Genomic DNA, 21442 nt, shown 5'->3' with positions numbered 1-21442 from the left:
GGAAAGCATTGTATCACATATGTTAACTTGCACACTACACAACTTTCAAAGACGTCAAATCGGTGTACCATTCATATTACTAAATAGCCTGTCTTGTCTTGGAAGTCGTAGCTTTTTTAAATTAAGTGACGAATCCCCGACGACTCTGCCTGGACTCCAAATTACGTTTCACAACAGAGTACACATGAGAAGTGATACGAGATACGAAAACAAATGCATGATTATGTGGTATGCATTTCAGAATATGATGAGTTTGTTTTTAATCGCCTCAAGGCATTATATATTTTATTTGGTTACAATATGAAAAAGTAGCTCCTACTGAAAAATCTACCTATTTGCTTACCTGACTGTCCAAGAGAATTCGCAATTTCTCTCCAACTCTTCTCTTTCTGCACCCGGTTGTGCTACAGTTCAGAGGAAACATCAAATCTGGTGCTCCTGCCAATGTTCCACAAATTTTTCCTCCATTTCTTCAGTCCAATTAGAGTTTCTTAATACCGCAGCCATGCTAGTTGATGTTCTGTCGCAGGTATATCAGGACTCTTCCCACTGAAACTTCCCGTGCCCCGTTTCTTGCTCTCTCATTGGCTGTAGGTCAACGCTGCTGTTGTATTCAGTCAAAACACATTTCACATTGCACGATTTGGAATAGCAGGCAGGTCCAGATATTCAACATTCTAGATATCTCGGCTAACATCGGCGACGTGTTGGCACTTCTCTCAAATTGCGTCTTTGATAAGTTCATACATTGCGTTTGTTGCTTACAGGAGCGAGCTCTGATTTGCCTACGATTTCAGGCCTTTGTCGCCGATCTCCACTAAGCTGTTGGCATGTAACAAAACTGTTAAAATTGTGTAGTGTAAACTCAGCATTACTTTTAACATACCTGTTGCTGTTATCTTAGTATGCTAAAATCGAGCATGCCGAGTACATGTCAGTCAAACAAACTAGCATAATATCCATTGTAAGACTTGTTTTGGATCTAAAACAAAAAAGATCCAGTGACTGACGGAGTCCATGCAAATGTAATAAACTGAGTGAGTGCTGATTTTGTAGGTGGGCTTGTTGAATCGCTGAGCTGCTCTTAGCATTGAAATAATTAATACCAGCACCCTACCGTCTATCCACGTCTCCTCAACGCTTCTTTCACTCTAGGCCAACATTTTAATTTGCCGTTCTGTTGTAATTGCATTGAGAGCTGGCTGGCTCGGCTTATTTTCTTCGAACTACCCCCTCCAACGCACATGCATGTGTATTGACATGTCAAACAAACACAAGTTTGTCACACACAAGCGCACACACGCCACTCCACGTGCACAAAATTTACCCTGCATGGCCGACACACACTGTCAAACACAGCCGCTGTCTGTTCATTGAAGCGCCGACATTATGGTGCTGTCATCATCTGCAGATCTTTCCCTGCTGAATATGAAAAATATAATAAGTCAGCAGCACAGATATCTGTCACCGCATGCTCCTCGTGACCTTTCTTTTTTCTCATAGCGTTTCTTGATTGCCGCTGTGGATCTGAGGCTACATGAACGTGATTGAAGTAAAGGGCACCGAGATGGGAAGCAAAAATAAACAGTTTGCCCTTGAGCTGCAGACTGCGAGACGTGTGGGTATGTGTTTCAGACAAGCAAAAGCATACGAGATGAAGAGAGGAAGGGAGGAAGGCCGGTTTGATATACTAAGATAACACTGCCATGTCAGTACCTAAAAGAACATTGTTGGCTGTCATCTCTCTCTGGCTCTCGCTCGCTCTGTCTGTCTCTCTCTGTTCATCTCTGTTGGCGTGCATATTACGAGACTCTATAGATCAGATCCAAAAGTGACCTGCCTTGGCAGCATTTTAATCAATGAACATACTTTATCCCTCAATTTGCATTCTATCCATCCTAAAAAGTAAGTGAAATGAGAATTAGTGCGTCTCAAATCATAGTATGATATGATATTTGAGTATTAAAATAGAATGTCAAAGTTGTGCAGATGGTCTACTATACTGAGAGTACTTTATTTACACTGTAAATAAACATGTTATTAAGGGAGTACCAAAAAGTGTTGATAAAAAGTAAGTTATGAGAATTTGACTATTTTACCCAGTATTTGTGTGTTATGTATTTTTATGCTAATTTAGCTATGTCCCAAATGACGCACTTTACACTATGCAATACAAAATACACTAATGCACTCAGCCATGAATTGTATGAATTTTCTAAATGTAGTATCAGCCTAAATGGAACACTTAACATTTTTTTACTACACAAAAGCTTTCACCATTTAATAGCTGATGGAAGTGACATTTTAAACACATGCAATGTGATGCCGTTAGCGTTAGCGCATTAGCCAACCACAGTTTAGCACTTGTATCTAAGTAAAGAAACATATTTCAACCATTAAGGTGCTGTCTTTACTGAAATTTTGCTAGACGCTTCATTCTCCATTATTTAAAAATATTTTGTCAAGCCAGCATCATGGCCAGGTAATTCTGCCCCTTCTGCTACGTACATCAAGCCGCGAGCGCTAAGTGCATGAAGTGTCCAACATCCTACACTCCTTTTTGACGGTTGAAGAATTACATAATCCAAATACTTCTAGTACACATGTTTTTGTTGCATTTTCAGTGTAAACATACTAATTGCAATACTTAATGACACAAAATGACATAGCATAGTGCAGAAGTGTGTGGTTTGGGATGCACCGTTAGAGTATTACATTGTTAGCTTAGCAATATGCTAACATGAAACTCTATTGGAATAATTTTTGTGCTGCTGCCTTTGGCCATGTCCAAACAAATACATTTTCATTTGAAAGTGCATTCATTTAGCTAATTTCATGCCAGTTATCCAAACTAGATTGGTGTTTTTCTTCACTGAAAACAGCATTTTGAAAATTGCTTATGTACCAAATAACAAATACTTTGGTACTAGAGGTGACGTTAGGAAACTGAAAACAAAGTTTTCAAACGAAAACAGATTGCATGGATGTGGCCAATGTTGATTGGTTGAAATCAGTAATTTACGAAGTTCCATTCCCAAGTTTGTCAGGAAAGGAGTTCAACTTGGAAATGTGTGTCTCGAGATTCTCACGTTCTTTTCCATTCTGTAGTGTTCTTTCTGATTGAACAGCCCCTGGTCTGTGCTCATATTCTGAGCCGCTTCACCACCGAGTTCAGCCGAATACCACTGCTATCTGGGATTACTGCTACCGTACATACAACTTTAATAAATAAAAAACAATGTGATATATTTTTCTGTTATTATAGCTTGTGTCTGGGGTAGTATACTGTGGCATCCATGCCAGTGTAACACCATGTGGACTGCCTATTGAAGCGTTTACCCCCTCATTTTACTTTTGTCTTAACATTTAAGGATGTGGACTGACAAAAACATTTTATTTATTTATTTTATTTGCATTAGTTGAAAATGGAATGCAATTTTTTAATCTGCCAGAAATATTCTTTGCAATAATATAATGGAGCTGCATGGTTTATTTATTTTATGCGCCCTCTTGTGGACGAAGGAATCAGTTTAAGAATCAGCTGACTTAAAAATTAAAAATTTTCAAATCTGCCCAATTGACAGCCCTAGTATGCACGCCCTAGTTTTTCTAGACACACGGACAGTCCTCTTCTTGTGTCATCGGTACATACACATGGCACTGAGTATCACAAAGCAGTCATAGTGTGCTCATGTCAAACACGTCCGTACAGGCTCACGGTCAAATGAGTATATTTTAATAATGCACGAGATGAAAAGGCACATGGAAAAACAAAGTATATTTTAGCCTTTAGAAGTCAGCTACCTATGTAGATGGTCGACAGCAAGGCAGCTCACTAGGCTGTGGAACAGAGCTGATGAGATTCGGATCTGACCTTCACATCTGCCTCTAGCCAAACATACATGCAGAGATGATATTAACATAAACATTAAAGCACCATAGAGGGTTTTTAAAGTGACTGTTTATTTATGAATGTGGGTGTATCTTTATAAGCTTTTACAAGCAGAGGTGGTGGACACAATGTGGCGATCTGTGACTGTGTGACTGTGAGACTGTGTGCCCTCATGGCGTCCTCTCCTGCCCACGCTTGGCTGTTGTACAGAAACTGTTGAGGCTATTCAGCCAATGTCAGCACTTATGGTACCTGCCCAAGTGTGTACGTGTCCGGTTTGCTGTCTTTGTGGGGACCTAATGTAAACTCCCACATTCCACAAGGTCCCCACATGGAAAATGACTCATAAAGACACTAAATAATGTTTTATTTCACATTTTATAATCACAAAAGTTTAGGGTTAGGGTCAGTAATTATAATAAGCTCCATTTAAAAGTGAATTTGGATGTTTTTCCATGTTAAAATACTTTCTCAAAAAAGAATAGTCATGCAACCAAAAATGAAAATTCTGTCAAAAAGCGAAGCGCAAAACGTCCTCTATAGCTTTTGTTTTTGTTTCGTCTTACAGTATTGTCCAGAGGGTAATAAATGATATGCGGCATCTTGTATGTTTAGTCAGAGGGAAGGTCTGTTTCCTTAGACTTTGAAACTTTGAAACTTAAGGCTTCCTTAATTCAAGAGATTTCCAAAGAATGTGCCTTTCATTGTCTAAAAGAAATGTAGATTAGCACAGGATCTCTACACCCACTTCCCCTTGTGTTTGCCATGTTTACGCGCAGTCAAACCCATTATCTTGTTTGTTCACATTCAGTTGTGCTTGTTGTCTCCAAAGAGTTTCAATTAAACTCAGACAACTGCAGCTTCAGTCGGTTGAAGTGGATGAAGGAGGCCGGTCAGTCATGGACAGATTAGAGTCATGAATGTTGAAAGGAAACAGAGGGAGGAGGGGAAACAAATTATGCTTTTTAAACTACTTGTTTACCAAAGGAAGATATGTAAAATCACGTTGCATTTACTATATTTCAGTTTGAAAAATTAGTTTTAGCCGTTTTTAAATGTAAATTCTTTTTACAACAGTGAGCGTGTATACATATATACATGACCTTTCACCATTTAAGCTTGACAAGCCGACAACTTGTAAGGTCATGTAATCACCTTAAGTGGTATTCTTTTATGGGGTTAAGGTCATTAGCAGTTTAAGCAAAAACTGATCAGCACATTTTTTTGCCCGCTTCGCGTTGCATGTAAACACCTATACTATGTGCATAAGTGCTGTGTGCGGAACTGTTTTCATTTTGGCGTCAAAGGCAGAGAATAATGCGGAAATTTAAAATTAAATGTAAACATGGTTTACTTGTGTTAAAGATTTTGGTAATTATCAGTGTATTGGTGTACATGTAAACGAGGACTGCTTTTCACTTACACCAGTTAGCTTCACATTCTTTTTTGTTAAAAGTTAAATGTTATATAAATGTGTCATAATAGACTTTAGTTAGGATCGACAGCATTTATCAATCCAAGTTCAACTTGTTCAATATATCGTATGGATTTAAGGTCGTGGGTCAAGTCTAAGTTTTACAACACATGTTTTTTATTTACTTAAATTGATACTTTTTTCAGTGTTCATTTGTATTTGGTAGAATGCAACGACTAAAACCTCATCATGATTCCTCATATATGTTTACACTGTGACCCTGTTTACACCTGATATTAAGATGCGTCTCGGGTAATCCAAACACACGTGGTCAGATGAGATGCATCGCTGTTTAAACCTGGTGTACATTGCTAGGAGAATTGTCTGTTATTTTCGTGGATTAGTTGTATTAACCTGAGCTGCAGATGTTCATTCTTCTCGTAAGTGTCCCTGCATGTTGATATCAGACACTCTGAAGAAGGTCTGTGAAGTTCTCATGCTTGTGTATATATTGGCTTTTTATTTTTCCGATCGGACGGTTATTTCCTTTTAAAGTCGCTTGTAAAGCCAGTGGTTGATAAACAGGTGAGGGGAGGCGCTTCGCTGCTGCCTTGACGCATACAAGACGGAATAATGTTTACACATCAAATATGATGCGTTCAGATACGTTTTTGACCACATACGTATCTGGCTTTTGTGATCTGATCACAAAACGTTTTAGACCCCGCTTAGACCTGTACTTAGTGCTGACCACATGTGATCGGATCACCAAAAACACATCTTAATACCATGTGGAAACGGGGTCAATGAAGCAATCAAGTTTAACAGGCTTCATTTTGTGAGTACATTGTGACTACAGACAGAGGGTTATAGAGGGTTGCTAATGTTGGGTTGGTGTACAGACAAGCATGTTGCTTGGCAATGGTCTCTGAGTTGACTGGACAGAAAGTCTCACACACCTGCCAGCCTACTAACACAGAAAAGGGGGCTTGCACAATCACACCTACCAACAAAATACACACAAACGCCAGCCCCAGAGGAGGGATGTGAGGCATTGCAAGGTCAACACGAGTAGGAACATTGGGTTCTGAGCAGCAGACAGATGGAGGGTGAATGGATATGGTCAGAATGGAATACGAATTGCTTAGTGTATGCTACACAGTATGTCCTGCTTATGTACGATAATAAAATAGGATATGGAAAAGAATGCATGTAATATGCAATGGAACACGTTTCAAACAGAAGTATTCCATGTTGTTTTCATATGATCTTTCTAGTTGCGTGCTAATATCAATATTTTGTAATTTAATACAATGTTGTGTCTTGGATTATCAAATAATGACTAAAGATGGACAAGTTTGCAGTTTTTATTCATTACAGTTCATTTATCACAATGGAAATAGAAGGTCAAGTCCAGCGCATTGCAATTTTGCAGTTTAAATCAAATAGTGTGCCATCCGCTTATACTGCAAAAAGAGTGTGACCCTTACAAAAAAGTGCAATGTAACCTTACTTTCTGCCAAAACTTCATAGTTACTATAATTGCATGGTTACATAGTAAATGTAAAACCATTATACATTAATATGGGATTTTTATCGAATGGTTTTAGAGGCTTTTATAATCTTTGTCATTTTGTTTAATTTTATATTTAGATGACAGTGGTGGCTAATATCAAGTAAACACAGTTCTAATGCAGTAACAATAACTTCAGTAAATTAATATGGTAAACATGGTACATTTATGTCAGGGGATCAGTATGGTAGCATGACATTCAGAACATAGAACATAGAAGTTTATACATGCATAAAAACATTGAATACACATTTACACAGTAAACTGGTCAATGATGTGAAGTTGACCAGTGACATTTTTTGTTAATGACCTACTAAGTTATTCAAAAATACTTAAAAAAATAAAATTACACAAAACAGTTACCTGAAAAGTGTTAACTATGATGAACATGTTTTCAATTGCTGAGTTCAAAATAATTTAGACTTTTTTTCTGGAATTTAAAGTCCAACACGTAAAAAATTCTATAAATTGTAAATAAAAGTCCCATTAATTACAAAAACAAGTAGTGCAACAATTTTGTGTTAAAATATTATTAAGAATAAAAAACAAAAAACATTTGTCCGCCAAATCAAACGTCAGGTGGTGTAACCAACATGTAGGTAGCATTGTGTTGTCATGTGACAAAAAATAAATAAATACATGAAAAAGAGAGCACCACTTATGGTCATCATAACTGTGAAGTTAAAAAAAAAAAAAGAAAATCTGATATTTTGCAATTTTTATGACAATGCACGTTTTGTTCAAAATGTATGATATTTGTAAAAAATATTATTTACCTTGAAAATGTGTTTGAAAACATTTTAAATAAAAAAAAATAGATATTTTTAAATTGCTATGGTGCAATGAAAGTATTTTAAGTATTACTTCCCATGCCCCATTTCTTGCTCTCTCATTGGCTGTAGGTCAACGCTGCTGTTGTATTCAGTCAAAACATATTTCACATTGCACAATTTGGAGTCGCAGACAGGTCCAGATATTTAACATTCTAGATATCTCGCTGACAGCGGCGACGCTTCTCTCAAATCGCGTCTTTGATAGTTCATACATTGCGATTGTTGCTCATGGGATCGAGCTCCGATGTGCCCACGATTTTAGGCTTTTGTCGGTGATCTCCACAAAACTGTCAGCGAGTGAAAATCGGGCTTAAAATCGTGTAGTGTAAATTCTGCATTATTTGTGAATTAGGACAAAAGAGTGATTAACAAAGACCCAGAGTGAAACCAATATAGCTCAAGTATTCTTCAAACGCTTCAAACACACACATTCACACAGCAGACAGAAACTGAAAAGTTTTCAATTCCAATCCCCTCGTCTTTCTCTCTGGTTCTATCAGTGTGTGTCTCTGCCCATCTGTGTTCTGACTCAGTGGCTCCAGTGATTGGGTTTAATCCCAGCTGATCACGCTGGAGAGAATGAAGGGTTTACAAATGCCATCTCTCTTTCTGACAGACTCTAATCAACTATCATCGGGGTCAACCCACATATAGTATGACAGGTTATGATGGTCAAGAAAAAGTTGAGACCAGGCTCTTGTGCATCTTTCCTGAGGTTGATTTTTCTGAAATTTGGTCCTTGATCTGATCTTCAGAAGCTGTAAATGGAAGTCTTGAGAAAATACCCTACAAAACTCTAATGCAGATGTTGCTCAAATGACAGTTTTCTTGACAGAGTAAGAATATAGAGGAATAACCAGGATAGAATAACTCCGATAATTTGGTCTTGGAGGAATTTGATAAGAAGTACTTGAGTTCATATATAAATCTCTAAATTTTGATGATCGACTCATTTTTGACCGGTGTATTTTCAAATATGAGCACAGTTTTAAAAATCATTTAGATCTCTTCTGAAACTTGAGACTCATTTGAGATTGCTGGAGAAGATATCTGTCTTATTCTTAGGAGAAAAATCTGAGAATCAGGAGACATCAGCATAAGTTTCAATAAATTCTACATTTAATTTCATTGCTGTCTATGAGAAAGAAATAGAGATATATAAAAAAAAAGTCTCACAAGTCTTCATTTAAACTCAATGCTTTCTAGGAGAGACAATTGAGATATTAAAGTGATCTCAAAACATCTCCTTTTATTCTCTAAGCTTTTTAGGAGGCGCAGTTGATATATTATAGAGATCTAAAAAGTCTCTATTTGAATTCAAGCCTAATTAAAATGATCAATTGTGTATTGAGATATTAAACAATCTCAAACATCTTGTTTTTATATCAGTGTTGTTTTGGAGACACAATTGACAAATAAATCTAGTTTGTAGATAGATGATATAAATAGAAAAGAGATCAATTTTTTTTCACTTTCATAATGATTTAAAGGGATAGTTCACACAAAAAGGAAAATTCTTTCATTATTCACTCACACTCATGCCAGTAGAACATTTAGAATAATATTTCAGCTCTGTTGGTCCTCACAGTTCATGTGAATAGTGACCAGAACTGCAAAGGCCCAAAAGGCAGCATAAAAGTAATCCATATGACTCCAGTGGTTTAACCCATGCCTTCTGAAGCGATATGATAGTTGTAGTTGAGAAACTGCTCATTATTTATCTTTTTTAACTGTAAATCTACACTTTCACTTTCAATTCCACATGATGGTGTTGAAGTAACTTTCACATTTAGCTACATACTGGTTGGAGCTAGTCGAAGGTGGAGATTGATTGTAAAAAAAGACTTAAATATTGATCTGTTTCTCACCTACACCTATTATATTGCTTCAGAAGATATTAATTTAACCACTGGAGTCATATGGATTACTTTTATGCTGCCTTTATTTGCTTTTTGGTCTTTCTGAATTCTGGTCACCATTCACTTGCATTTTGAGGACCAACAGAGCTGAAATATTCTTCTGAAAATCTTTGTTTGTGTTCTGCAGAAGATATAAACTCATACACATCTGGGATGGCATGAGGCCGAGTAAATGATGAGAGAATTTTCATTTTTGGGTGAACTATTCCTTTAATAACAAGATACTTCTTAACATCTCATTTGTGACCTAAAGTAAACATGCTCCTAGTCAAGTGCAGAGTGTATTTATTTGTCAGTTCATGTGCTATCTTCTCTATTCATCCAACCATTTATTCATCCATCCATCTGTCCATTTATCAATCTATCCATCTATTCACCCATCCTTCTGTGTGTTCATCCATGTAAGCGTCAGTTCCAGACATGACGTTCTGGGTATCTTGTATATTGAATTAAAGCCTTTAACTCAGTTAAATGACTTAAATGCATTTGATCTCTGGAGTTAGTGCTCTGTAAGCACAACCCATCAGGAGGTGTTTGTCCATGATCAAAATAATATAGCATACTTGCAAATTACTTGTACTATTTCTGCAGTATGTATTCTGTGCATGGGATGCAAATTTCCTGTATGCATAGAATACATGGAAGGCTTAGTACATTTTCCAAAATGTGCAATAAACTTCAATGCAAAGCTTTCGATTTGACCTTTTTGACCATTTTATGATTCAATGTATTAAAGGAATAGTTCACCCAAAAATGAAAATTCTCTCATTATTCACTTACCCTGCCTGATGCCATCCCAGTGTATGACTGTATTTCTTCAGCAGAATACAAATTCATATTTTTAGAAGAAGATTGAGCTCTGTCAAGTCCTTATAATGAACTATTCCTTTTACTGATATTTTTTAACATCTTTTTCTTGACCCATTTGAGAGTAATGGCAATAATAGGAAAACCGCAAGGCAGTGCAAAACAGTATATCTCAGACATTGAACTGCTGTGGCATTTAAAGATGAGATACATGCTTGCTGATCAGACAGATAAAGAAACCATATTACATTTTCACTGTGGACAGTTTTGTCATACTTTTAAAATACCACTTTGCCATGTACACATCTTTCAAATACTGCAATAATTTAAGACAAAATTAAATAGTATTTGCACCTCATTTAACTTCCATAATTTGTAATGTTTTTATTTTAGTTTTTTACAGTAGCCTGCTGTAATGTTACATTTTTCATTACAGTAATGCAATGGCGTGATGAGCTAATAGAATTGTTACACATAAATCAGAATGAGCACCTGCCATTAGTCTAGTACTGCAAACAAAGGTTTTGTTTAGACAGGCAGCACATTCTTTCCCCCCATTCATATATGTTGAATTATTTGTAGCCTAACCCATGAAAAAAAACACAAAAAAAAAACCCATCTGTAACCAATGTAGATATACAGTATATTGACTGCACTGAACAAACGGATCTGATTTCATCACTGGCAATGACATGAGCTAATCTCGATCTGATCGAATGTAAAAAACAAATTGTACGCTTTTGTATACAAAGCCAAAAGACTAAGAGGCTGTTAGTCTGTTTATTCCAAACTTGTTCTTACACAATAAAAGCTAGACACAACGCAATGAACAGAGCCGTATGCAGGTGTCTCGAGGTGCATTTTTAAATGCTAAGGTTCTTTGTAACTTGACACAGTGTCATAAAAATGTCGCGCTCTTGTGCAAGACGCTTTAAAATCAGTGAGACGTGGCACAGCGGTCAAAAACGTCCATCTAACGGATGTTTACAAAGAGAAGCAACTGGAAAAACGGCAAGAACTCTGGCCCTACCGCTCTACCAAAATAATTGTGACAATTTTCTTTCATGGTGCATAGTGTACTGTCATTTCTGCACCATTTGTGACACAAAACGGAATTGCAGCAAATGCAACACAGCGGTCAAAGATGTCTACATAAAAACTAAATCAAATTGAAAAACAGTGTAGATGCATGCAAAAGCACAAGGTCTAACACTTAACTATAATTTCTGTACCAAATGGAATTACAACGAGACGTGCCACAACGGTCTAAGGAACCATCTAGTGCATGTTTAACATGCATCAACATCCTCTAACACTATACAAAATAATTAATACCTAATTTTCTTTTTTTAATGGTACAGTGTGCTATTTCTGCACCAGTAGTGGCACTTAACGGGATTGTGGGAAATAATGATTGGTTTCAAACAGGATCATGAGACACTCCTTTTATCTTTCATTGTTTAGACAAATAGGTTTGTCCCCCTCAAGCCAATATTGCTAGGGATGATCAAACAGATTAGAGTTCTGTTTGGTTCGGAAATTATAGACTGCATCTTTAATAACGTATTGCTGTACAGTTCACACAAAGTAATCTTTGGCCAATTTGTTTGGTACGAAATGAACGTCTCTCTTGTAATCTGGGTTGGGTAAGATGGTGCGTTGCAGATAAAATGTATAGATATGGATAATGTCCTCATGCAACTCTGGTCAATAAGACTTAGTACTTAATACCTTATGAATTGGCACCCTGGAGTGAAGTGTCGTTTGGCGCTTGCATTACTCCTAATGGTATAGCCATTAAACGCAACTGCCCTTGAATTAAGCTCACCTCTCAAATGCTTGCCCGTTTATTTCTCTAACATTAGATACATTACCACTGCAGGTCTATTAGATGTTTAAGCTGCAATTCAATAACTGTTTGAATAATTTCTCATGCAGTCGGTGAAATGTATGTAATTGATGGTTACGAAAGCTTTTTATGGCAGTTTATTTTGTTGAGTGAAGGAGATCGGGCATAATTCCATCACTCCCAATGGGAATGAGTGGGAGTTTGCAACTAAAGCCCGGAGATGAACGGCAGGTGTTCGTGGGTGAGTCTGGACGAAGATCAGGGGAATCCGCAGGAAAGTCACGAAAACAGGGATTGAGAGGGACAGAGAGTGAATCACCTGTGCAATACATCTAAAGGCGCTTGAAATGGGGATTTAAAAACAATATTGTGCTCCTACGGATGATTAAAGCAATGAATCACTCAAAAAATGAAAGTTGTGTCATCATTCTCACTCTCATGTAGTTGTAAACCCATATGACTCTCTTTTTTTTAACAGAAAAGGTACAGTTTTTTTCTTCTTATCATGGACTCTCTTTTTGAAATAATAAATGTTAAAGGGGACTGTGACTGTAAAGCTCCTAAAATGACAAATAAAAGTACAATAAAAGTCCAAATGACTTGTACGCTTGTATTCCAAATCATCTGGCAGCATGCAATAGGTTTGTGTGAGGAACAGACCATACATTTCATACATCAAAAAGCAGAGGTGGATAGTAACACGCTACATTTATTCTGTTACATTTACTTGAGTACATTTTTAGAAATAAAATTACTTTTATAAGTATGTTTTATGGGGGGTACTTTAAGTAAATTTCTGATGAAACAAATGTACTTTTATTTCTTTACAGTGGGTAGTGGTCCTGTCGTTACATTACTGGTTTTAATTTAATAAGTGTTAATAAATGCGTAATTTATTGAGATTTTTGAATGAGACTCTTATGGAACTTCACAACTGCTGCATGCTGTCACTCGAGTAGCGTTCAACACTACAGTAGCAAGGGCACAAATCAAACATTTCTTCACTCCACACAATGCCTTCATTTTACACCAAGACAAAGACAGAGTTCAAGATTAAAATTGCAGCTCCAATTTAAGAAATCACAGTGAGGTATGTTTTAGAGATTGTGACAATGTGAGCTTGTCTGTGTCATGGTGATACTCATTCATTTTCAGTGTGAATCTGTAACTGTGGGCTCTTATGACATTTTTATCTCAGCGCTGCAACATATCAGTGCCTACTATATAAATCCTTGTACACATCCGCATTAAGTGCAAATGTTTTGCCCTGCCTATCTTGATTGTGAGCAGTTCTGCATGTGCAAGGTTGGCGTGTGCAGTGCGTTTGACAGATGCGTGTGGCTTATGGAAAACAATCTTCCAAACACAATTTACCATTAGTGTACAGAACCATTTATCTAAATGACCGTCACTGAACTAAATTCACGCAGGACATAAACGATATAACGACAGAAGGCATGAATAAAGCATGATCTCGCTTCAGTGTATAATTAAACATTATATACATAACTTGGGGACTGTTTGATTGTTCACATTTTTCACTGTAATGATTACTAGAAAAAGGTTTCCAAACTTCTCTTCTAATTGACAGATTCGTCCAAATCTGAGAAGCATCCTTAAAGTGATAGTTCAGCCTTTAATTAATATGATATCATCATTTCCCCACCCTCATGTTCTTCCAACCCCATGAAACTTTCTGTTTTCTGTGGAACCCGAGAAAGTAATACACATCTAGGATGGCACGAGGGTGAGAAAATGAGACCATTTTAGTTATACCTTTCATTTGATGCATGGAAGAAAGAAGTCACATGGGTTTGGAACAACATGGTGGTGAATGATGACATTTTACATTATTAACAACAATATTAATAGTATTATTATTATTAGTATTAGTGGTAGTAGTACTCATTCTGTAATGCATGTTAAGTGTGTATCATGTACTGGAACATAGGAGAGTAAACATCCATTACGTTATATGTGAAAGTAACTAGTTACTAACTACTTGAGTATTCTTTTATTGGATACTTTCTTACTCTTACTTGAGTCATTTTTAACATTATTACTTTTACTTGTACTTGAGTCATTTTTTTAAGTAATTGTACTTTTACTTGAGTATTACGTTTTGGCTACTCTTCCCAACTCTGTAAAAAAGTCATTCAGGTTTTAAATAACACGAGGCTGAATACTGTAAATCATGACAGAATAAAGATTTTTGCCTGAACTAACCTTTTTTATTTATTTCGTCATTTAAAATTGTAGTAATGTGTGAGAAAGAATTAAGAGTATTTCATTGCTGTGTGTCCTTCCATAATTATGCTGACATAATGAAAGTATGCACCAAAATCTCAGCTATAAACCTCAACCATAAGGACTTTTGTAACACGAACTATGGAGACACAGTCTTAATCTCTTTACAAACTATTTTCAACCTTTTTTGATTTTTTATCTGGACTAATTTACTTTTGTGGTGCTTTCCAGAACTGTCCGGCGCTATTTTCTCCTTATTGAGCATGACAAGAAAAAACTGCAGAATGGTCCAACGTTCCGTCCAGATGATGAAGACAGCTTTTCCATAGTTGTAGTCGAATCAGCTACTTTTTTATAAAATGTGTGTGGGGCATATTAACCAATCACCAATGCTGATGCAATCAATATGCGTCCAATTAAACGTGCTTTCTGTACACTTCATTATGTTGTGCTCAAATCAAGTCTAATGCTGCATTCCATTCAACTCTGAGAGGCAAATTTCCAATGTCCTACTTGTAAAAGAGCAATAGAACACCACTACGTGATGAGCAGTTTGCAATTCGTGGCACATTTTCAATGTTACCACAAGGGGCGCTATTGGTGACATTAGTGTGAACTGTCCGCTTCTAGAGTGAGTTTTCTCTTTTAAGCTAACTACTGTCAATGCAGAGGAACAGTTAAAGAAAATATTGCTTAGCAAATAAGGTGAAGTCAATATATTTATAGCTACTTACTTGAATAATAACACATCCAGATTAATGGCTCAGAATTCTGAAGGTAACTCTATGGCCCCCTTAAGGTTTTTTCCAACTATGGTTACGCAAAAATACATGTTATGCATGTTGAACCAGAATCGCGTTGACAAAGCACTCGAATCAGCATATGCGTTCTTATGTAAAGGATGTCTCTGGCTGTAGACTGCATCCTATTCGCATACTATCCACTCTAAATAGTATGCAAGACTAGGATTTGTGCATCCCAATTTAAAGTGTGTGGTGTATTATTTCCAGTGGTTTTTCGAAAGAATGCATCCGTGCAGACCTTATGGGCTAATACCAGTACCAACAATGCTGTGCGCTACAAAAAGGAAGGAGTGTGTGGTGGATTTTTCAGTCATAGAAAAATAGAAAAAATGTGAAGCAGTTCTGAAATGTATAAATTTAAATGAGATGTAATAATGGGTTTAAAAGTTGCAAATGTAGACAGATGCTAACGCATGCACGCAAATGCAAAAAGTATGCCATAAATGGTCTGTGGTATCAAGATTCAATATTATGAAATAATAGTATATCCCAATATTGGTGTACTACATTACTACACACTCAAAAGTAAGTACTTTCTAGGGCTGGGGCGATTTATCAGATTTTATATTTAATTACGATTTTGTCTTTAATAAAAACAAGATAATCGAGATAAAAAAAGAATCCTTTAATAAAGTTCAAATAATCAGAAAGTGGATTATGAAAAAAAACTCAGAAACTGGCATTTCTCTGTGTGGTCAGCGCTGCGTCTATGAGTTGCTTGAAGTGATTTAATCTTCTCCCTACTGATGTACACTCTTCACATGCATGTATGCTGCAGCTAGATTATAACATGATGATCCCGACGTAGTGAATCAAAATATATGATTCACGTTCACTGTGTGTTTCTTATCATGATGAAAATCAGCGATACACAGCTCTATTAAGAAGATAAAGTTTGTTTTTTGTGAGTTAAAGATGGATCGAAGTGAACATAAAGGTGATAGAGTGTAGTCTTAGCCTATTATACACTGCACATTTACTTAAGGAGCTATACAACAGAATAATTATTTTTTTTATTGTAGAGTACATTATTTAATCAGGGCTCCACAACAACGCTTGTTCGGGACAAGGAAAAAATAACAGGCTATTTTTGTGATATCCTAGGTCTGTGTCACTTATTAGAAAGTTAATATTCTTATTCTGCTGTTGAAAGTAATCCAAAGCATGTAAATGTATAATTCGTAAGTGATCTAGTAACAGCTGCGCCTGTTTGATTGACAGGTGGCGTATGTGTGTGTGCTGAACATCTGCGTTTGTTCCGGAAATGCTCGTGCTAATTCGCACCTGAACATCAAATACATTTAAAAATTCTGCCAAAATGCCCGTCTTGGTGAGGTTTTCATGTAAACACAATGATGTCTAAAGTGAACATAAATAGCGGAGAAAAACATGGATTTGTATTCAAATGTGGGACTTGTAAGTATAAATAAGCTAATAGATCTGCTGCTGTCTGGTGTGTCATTCTAATAATCAAACAACCATAACGAGAAAACAAGAAAACACTCACTGCTCTTGACTGAGTAACTTTAGTAACTTTAATAAGTATTAATGTATTATAATCATAAAGTGAAGACCAGTAGTAGTTTTATGTTGTATTTCATTCTGAATGTTTACATGAATACTTGAAACTGCTTTTAAAAACTTTTAAAGCTGTTAAAAAAGCATTTTCTGAATTTTCTTAATTAGTATTTTTTGTTGTATTATTTTTAATCTATTTCTATTCATTGCTCGAATAATTACTTTACAGCTTGAAACCATTCTTCCATAATTCACATATTAGTTAGTGTCTTTATATATTGTGGGTTTGAAACTAATATTGAGAATCATCAAATTTCACAACAAACTACTGAAATGTTGGTATTGTGATAATGTATAGACTTTATTGTACATGGTAGATATTGCTGCAATAACATGATGAAAAAGAAGATCTCATTCCATAGAAGTGTGAGCACCCCTGCTGTAAATGAAGGCAGTGGAGGCTTTCCTTTATTTGACTACATACGTAACATTAAATAATTATCATATAACAACATTATAATAACATTTAAAGTTCAAGGAAATCAACTGTTAAAAAAACAATTTTTTATTTATAAAATAAATACAATAAATGCATGATGTTTCCAAAGTCAATGAGTAATTGTGTTAAATAATCGTGATCTCAGTATTGACCAAAATAATCGTGATTATGATTTTTGCCATAATCGAGCAGCTCTAGTACTTTACCATAATCATTGAAGTGCATACTTTTAGTGCTTAGTAGGCACATGCAAATTATGGCACTGCCTATGAGTCTGTTTAATGGAATTGAATCTGTTGCTTGAATTTAGATTCTTCTGGCACATGTGTTACAATGATTTTCTGGGAAAAGTTGACATACTGAGCAGAATTGAAGTGAAATATCTGCATTAGCACAGAAGAGTGGGTTGTCACTGTAGAAACAGAGCTTTTCAATGATGGTGACGCACATAATGAATGTTTGACATGCTGTGCTGCCTACGTGTTCCCGAGAACTGTCAAGAGAAAACTTTGCGTATTGTTGTTGAAAACAATACATAAAACATTTTACATAATAATTGTAAGAAGGTTAGTTTAGACATAACATGACAAGGAATCTTTTTAAGTCCAAGATTTGGAGTTACAATTGATCTGAATGTATACGGGAAAGCATGTATTTTCGGTGCTGACAGATAAAAAAATATATTTAAGTATTCTATCACATTTAATGGCCTTTTAGCCTAGCATTTTGCAGTTCACATAAATGATCCCGCTGTGTGAAATGTTTTTCCATTTAGACAAATATTCCATGTAGTTTCTCAATTAATATAAGCTCATAAAATGGCATGTATCATAGTTCTAAGGGAATTAAAGACAACATAAATGTATGAATTAAAATTTTAGATGAATTGTAGATTGGACACACCACAGGAAAATGCTTAAAAATGTAATATAAATATTAAAAAAAATCAGTTATGCTTTTAAACGAAATCAATTGATACAACATTGTTGTCTGGAAACATAATGCATGCTTTATTCGGCAAACGTTAGAATAGAATTAACACTTTATCTTAGATAATAATTACATGCAAATAATAAGGTACAATTTCTAATAACTAGCATAACATCTCCCCTCATCTCTAGACTACCTGTTTGTTTGTTTGTATGTTTTTATTTATTAGCATACCTAATATTTAAGTTATTTGTCTAGATATTGCTTGACACAAGCTATTGTTTATCTGGATGAAAGAACACCACCTGCAACTTAACCTGGCCAATACCGAACTCCTTCAACTACAGTATTGGCTTCCAAAACGGTCATAAATCTAGGGGTAACCATCGATAACAAACTAATTTTCACAGACCACATCTTAAAAACAACACAATCGTGTAGATTTACACTCTACAATATCAGAAAGATAAGACCCTTCCTCTCTGAACATGCCACACAACTGCTTGTTCAGTCACTTGTCATAACTAGACTAGAGTACTGTAACACTGTCATTGCAGGCCTCCCTGCATGTGCAATTAGACCTCTGCAAATGATCCAGAGTGCAGCAGCACGTCTGGTCTTTAATCAACCAAAGAGAGCACATGTTACACCACTCTTTTTTCTCTCTCTCCACTGGCTGCCAGTTGATGCATGTATCAAGTTCAAGGCTCTGATGCTGGCATACAGAATAGTCACTAGGTCTGCTCCAGTATACCTAAAATAATTTCTGCAGAGCTACGTGCCCACTAGAAGCCTTGCGGCTAACTAAGGAGCCTTGTTGTACCAACACAAAGAGGCACCAAAACACTTTTCCGGACTTTCGGTTCCATCATGCCACGTTGGTGGACTAACCTTCCCAACTCCATCAGTAAAGCTGACTTCAAAAGTCTTCAAAAAATGGCTAAAAACACATCTTTTCCATGAGCACTTAACCAGAAAAATAAAGTCAAATTGTTGTTTCACTTTAATCTGTTTTGAATAATATTCTGATGCTAGTGAAACTTTTCAATATGGCACTTTTCATACCACTGTCTCCTTAAGATGATTCGCTTATGTTTCCTCTTTTGTAAGTTGCTTTGGATAAAAACGTCTGCCAAATGAATAAATGTAAATGTTATCTAGGCTTCATATTTCAGGTTATTTTTTATCCATGATTCTTTACCTTTGACCTCTGTATCTTCCTCTCTTTCAGAGGTTGGCTAGAGAGGCTGAAGACATCCAGAGAGAACATTCATGGCAAGATGGCATCAAAGTAAGTTCAAACTACATGTCTGAATAATACGTCCGCTAAATGAAAAGTGGACGCCCTGCTGTTGAAAATGGAAGCACATCAACTGATGACCTCGAAGTGAAGATTAGTGTTTCCAATCTAACTCTACTTTTAATGAGAATATGAGAACAATTTAAGAATGGCTTTCTCTCAATAGCAGTGGAACAGAAATAATCACTGGCGCAGACAATAGCAGTTTTGATTGTGAAAATGACTTTCAAAAGTGAAAAAGACAGGTTTGTCATTTGTGCCCAAGAAATGTGCTTTTAAACACTTTCCCTGTATTGTTCAGTAGGTTGTTGGCAATCTAACATTAATTGACTCAACAGGGTTGTGTTTTTACATAGCCACAGAGTTGGTTCAACATGGCCCCTGATGTTGGACGCCCCATTGATCGCTCGCTGAGGTTATTTCTCAGTGCAAATTGACTGGTTAAGTTAGTCATGTTGTCAAATGCAAGAGTAACTCTTTCAATGAGATCTCCTTGAGCGGCACCACCGGGCGCCCTTGGAAGATTGAAATGCAGACAGACTGATCTTGGGTGGCATATTGTGAGAAACAATGTGTATTATATGTGTACTGAAGTGTCACAACTATACAATTTCGCTGATAACAAAGTATTACACAACAACAAAATATTCTGAAATTATCTCTATGTAGTAGAAATGTTTTACTTTTAATCCTGTAAATTAATGGTATCAGCTAGCTGGGCTGGCGGTACTATAACATGCAACGGTGAAAATAAAACAAAATGGTTATTCAGCAGTAGACATACAGTATCAGCACAGCTATAACTGGGTTGGACTGTTTTATGTTATTTACACATGAGAGCAATGAAAAAACTTGAAGTAATGTGTAAATACATGGCAGGATGTGTCCCAAACAAGTGAAGAAAATAAAACTTGTGTTTGTAAAGTAAAACCAGTGTGACACAGGTGTGTATATCAACCATATTTTATGGCTATTTATTATTATTATACTAAATATATTTATTTATTTATTTTCTCTCATGATGTGAGTAATGTGAAGCTGTTTTTGCACTGATGTTATGGATAATTCGGTTTGCATCCATCTAATTTAAAGTACATATTTGGATATAAGCAAGTATTATGAAGTACCTTTTAAATTGTAATATTTACAAATAATTTACTGGATTATCATAAAATTGGGACTGGCGACCTGTCCAGGGTGTCCCCCGCCTTTCGCCCAATGTTAGCTGGGGTAGGCTCCAGCCCCCCGCGACCCTGTACACAGGATAAGCGGTTGACGATGGATGGATGGATCATAAAATTGGGATTGCCACATGGTTATTTATCATATTAACAGACAGAACAAAGATTGAAATTAAGAAAAGTGTGCTTTAGGTTTACAACAACAGTATCCGGTACAAAACTAAAATTAAAAAAAGTACTTATACAGTACTGTGCAAAAGTTTTAGCTTTCATTAATCAATTAACATCATATAAATCCAGTAAACAGAAAAAGAGCTAAATCAGTAGTTGGTGTGAACTCCTTTGCCTTTAAAACAGCACCAATTCTCCTAGGTACTCCTGGACACAGTTTTCCTTGGTTGTTGGCAGATAGGATGTTTCAAGCTTTTTGGAGAATTTGCCACAGTTATTCTATCTATTTAGGCTGTCTCAATTGCTTCTGTCTCTTCATATAATCCCAGACTTATTCATTGTCCAGTGGGGGGGTCTGTGGCGGCCATGACATCTGTTGCAGGGCTCCCTGTGCTTCTGTTCTAATCTTTTCTATTTACTATTAATGTTTGGGAGTCTAACATTTATATTTCCTATTGACACAGTAAAGCTGAAGATATAAATAACATCTTATTTCCTATATATCC

General features: G+C 36.2%; 1 protein-coding gene across 1 annotated transcript in view; it reads left to right on the top strand.

Annotated features, from left to right (window-relative positions):
- The window catches only part of LOC127654421 (voltage-dependent calcium channel subunit alpha-2/delta-2-like), a 282058-nt gene that overhangs the window by 103477 nt on the left and 157139 nt on the right, over positions 1-21442 (top strand). Inside the window, exon 4 of the mRNA XM_052141606.1 lies at positions 19516-19575. Coding sequence (XP_051997566.1) covers positions 19516-19575 — 60 coding nt within the window. The remainder of the gene's footprint in view (positions 1-19515; positions 19576-21442) is intronic.

This window comes from Xyrauchen texanus, chromosome 13 (assembly GCF_025860055.1).
Source record: "Xyrauchen texanus isolate HMW12.3.18 chromosome 13, RBS_HiC_50CHRs, whole genome shotgun sequence".
NCBI classification, from domain to species: domain Eukaryota; kingdom Metazoa; phylum Chordata; class Actinopteri; order Cypriniformes; family Catostomidae; genus Xyrauchen; species Xyrauchen texanus.
This window is presented reverse-complemented; position numbering and strand designations above follow the sequence as displayed.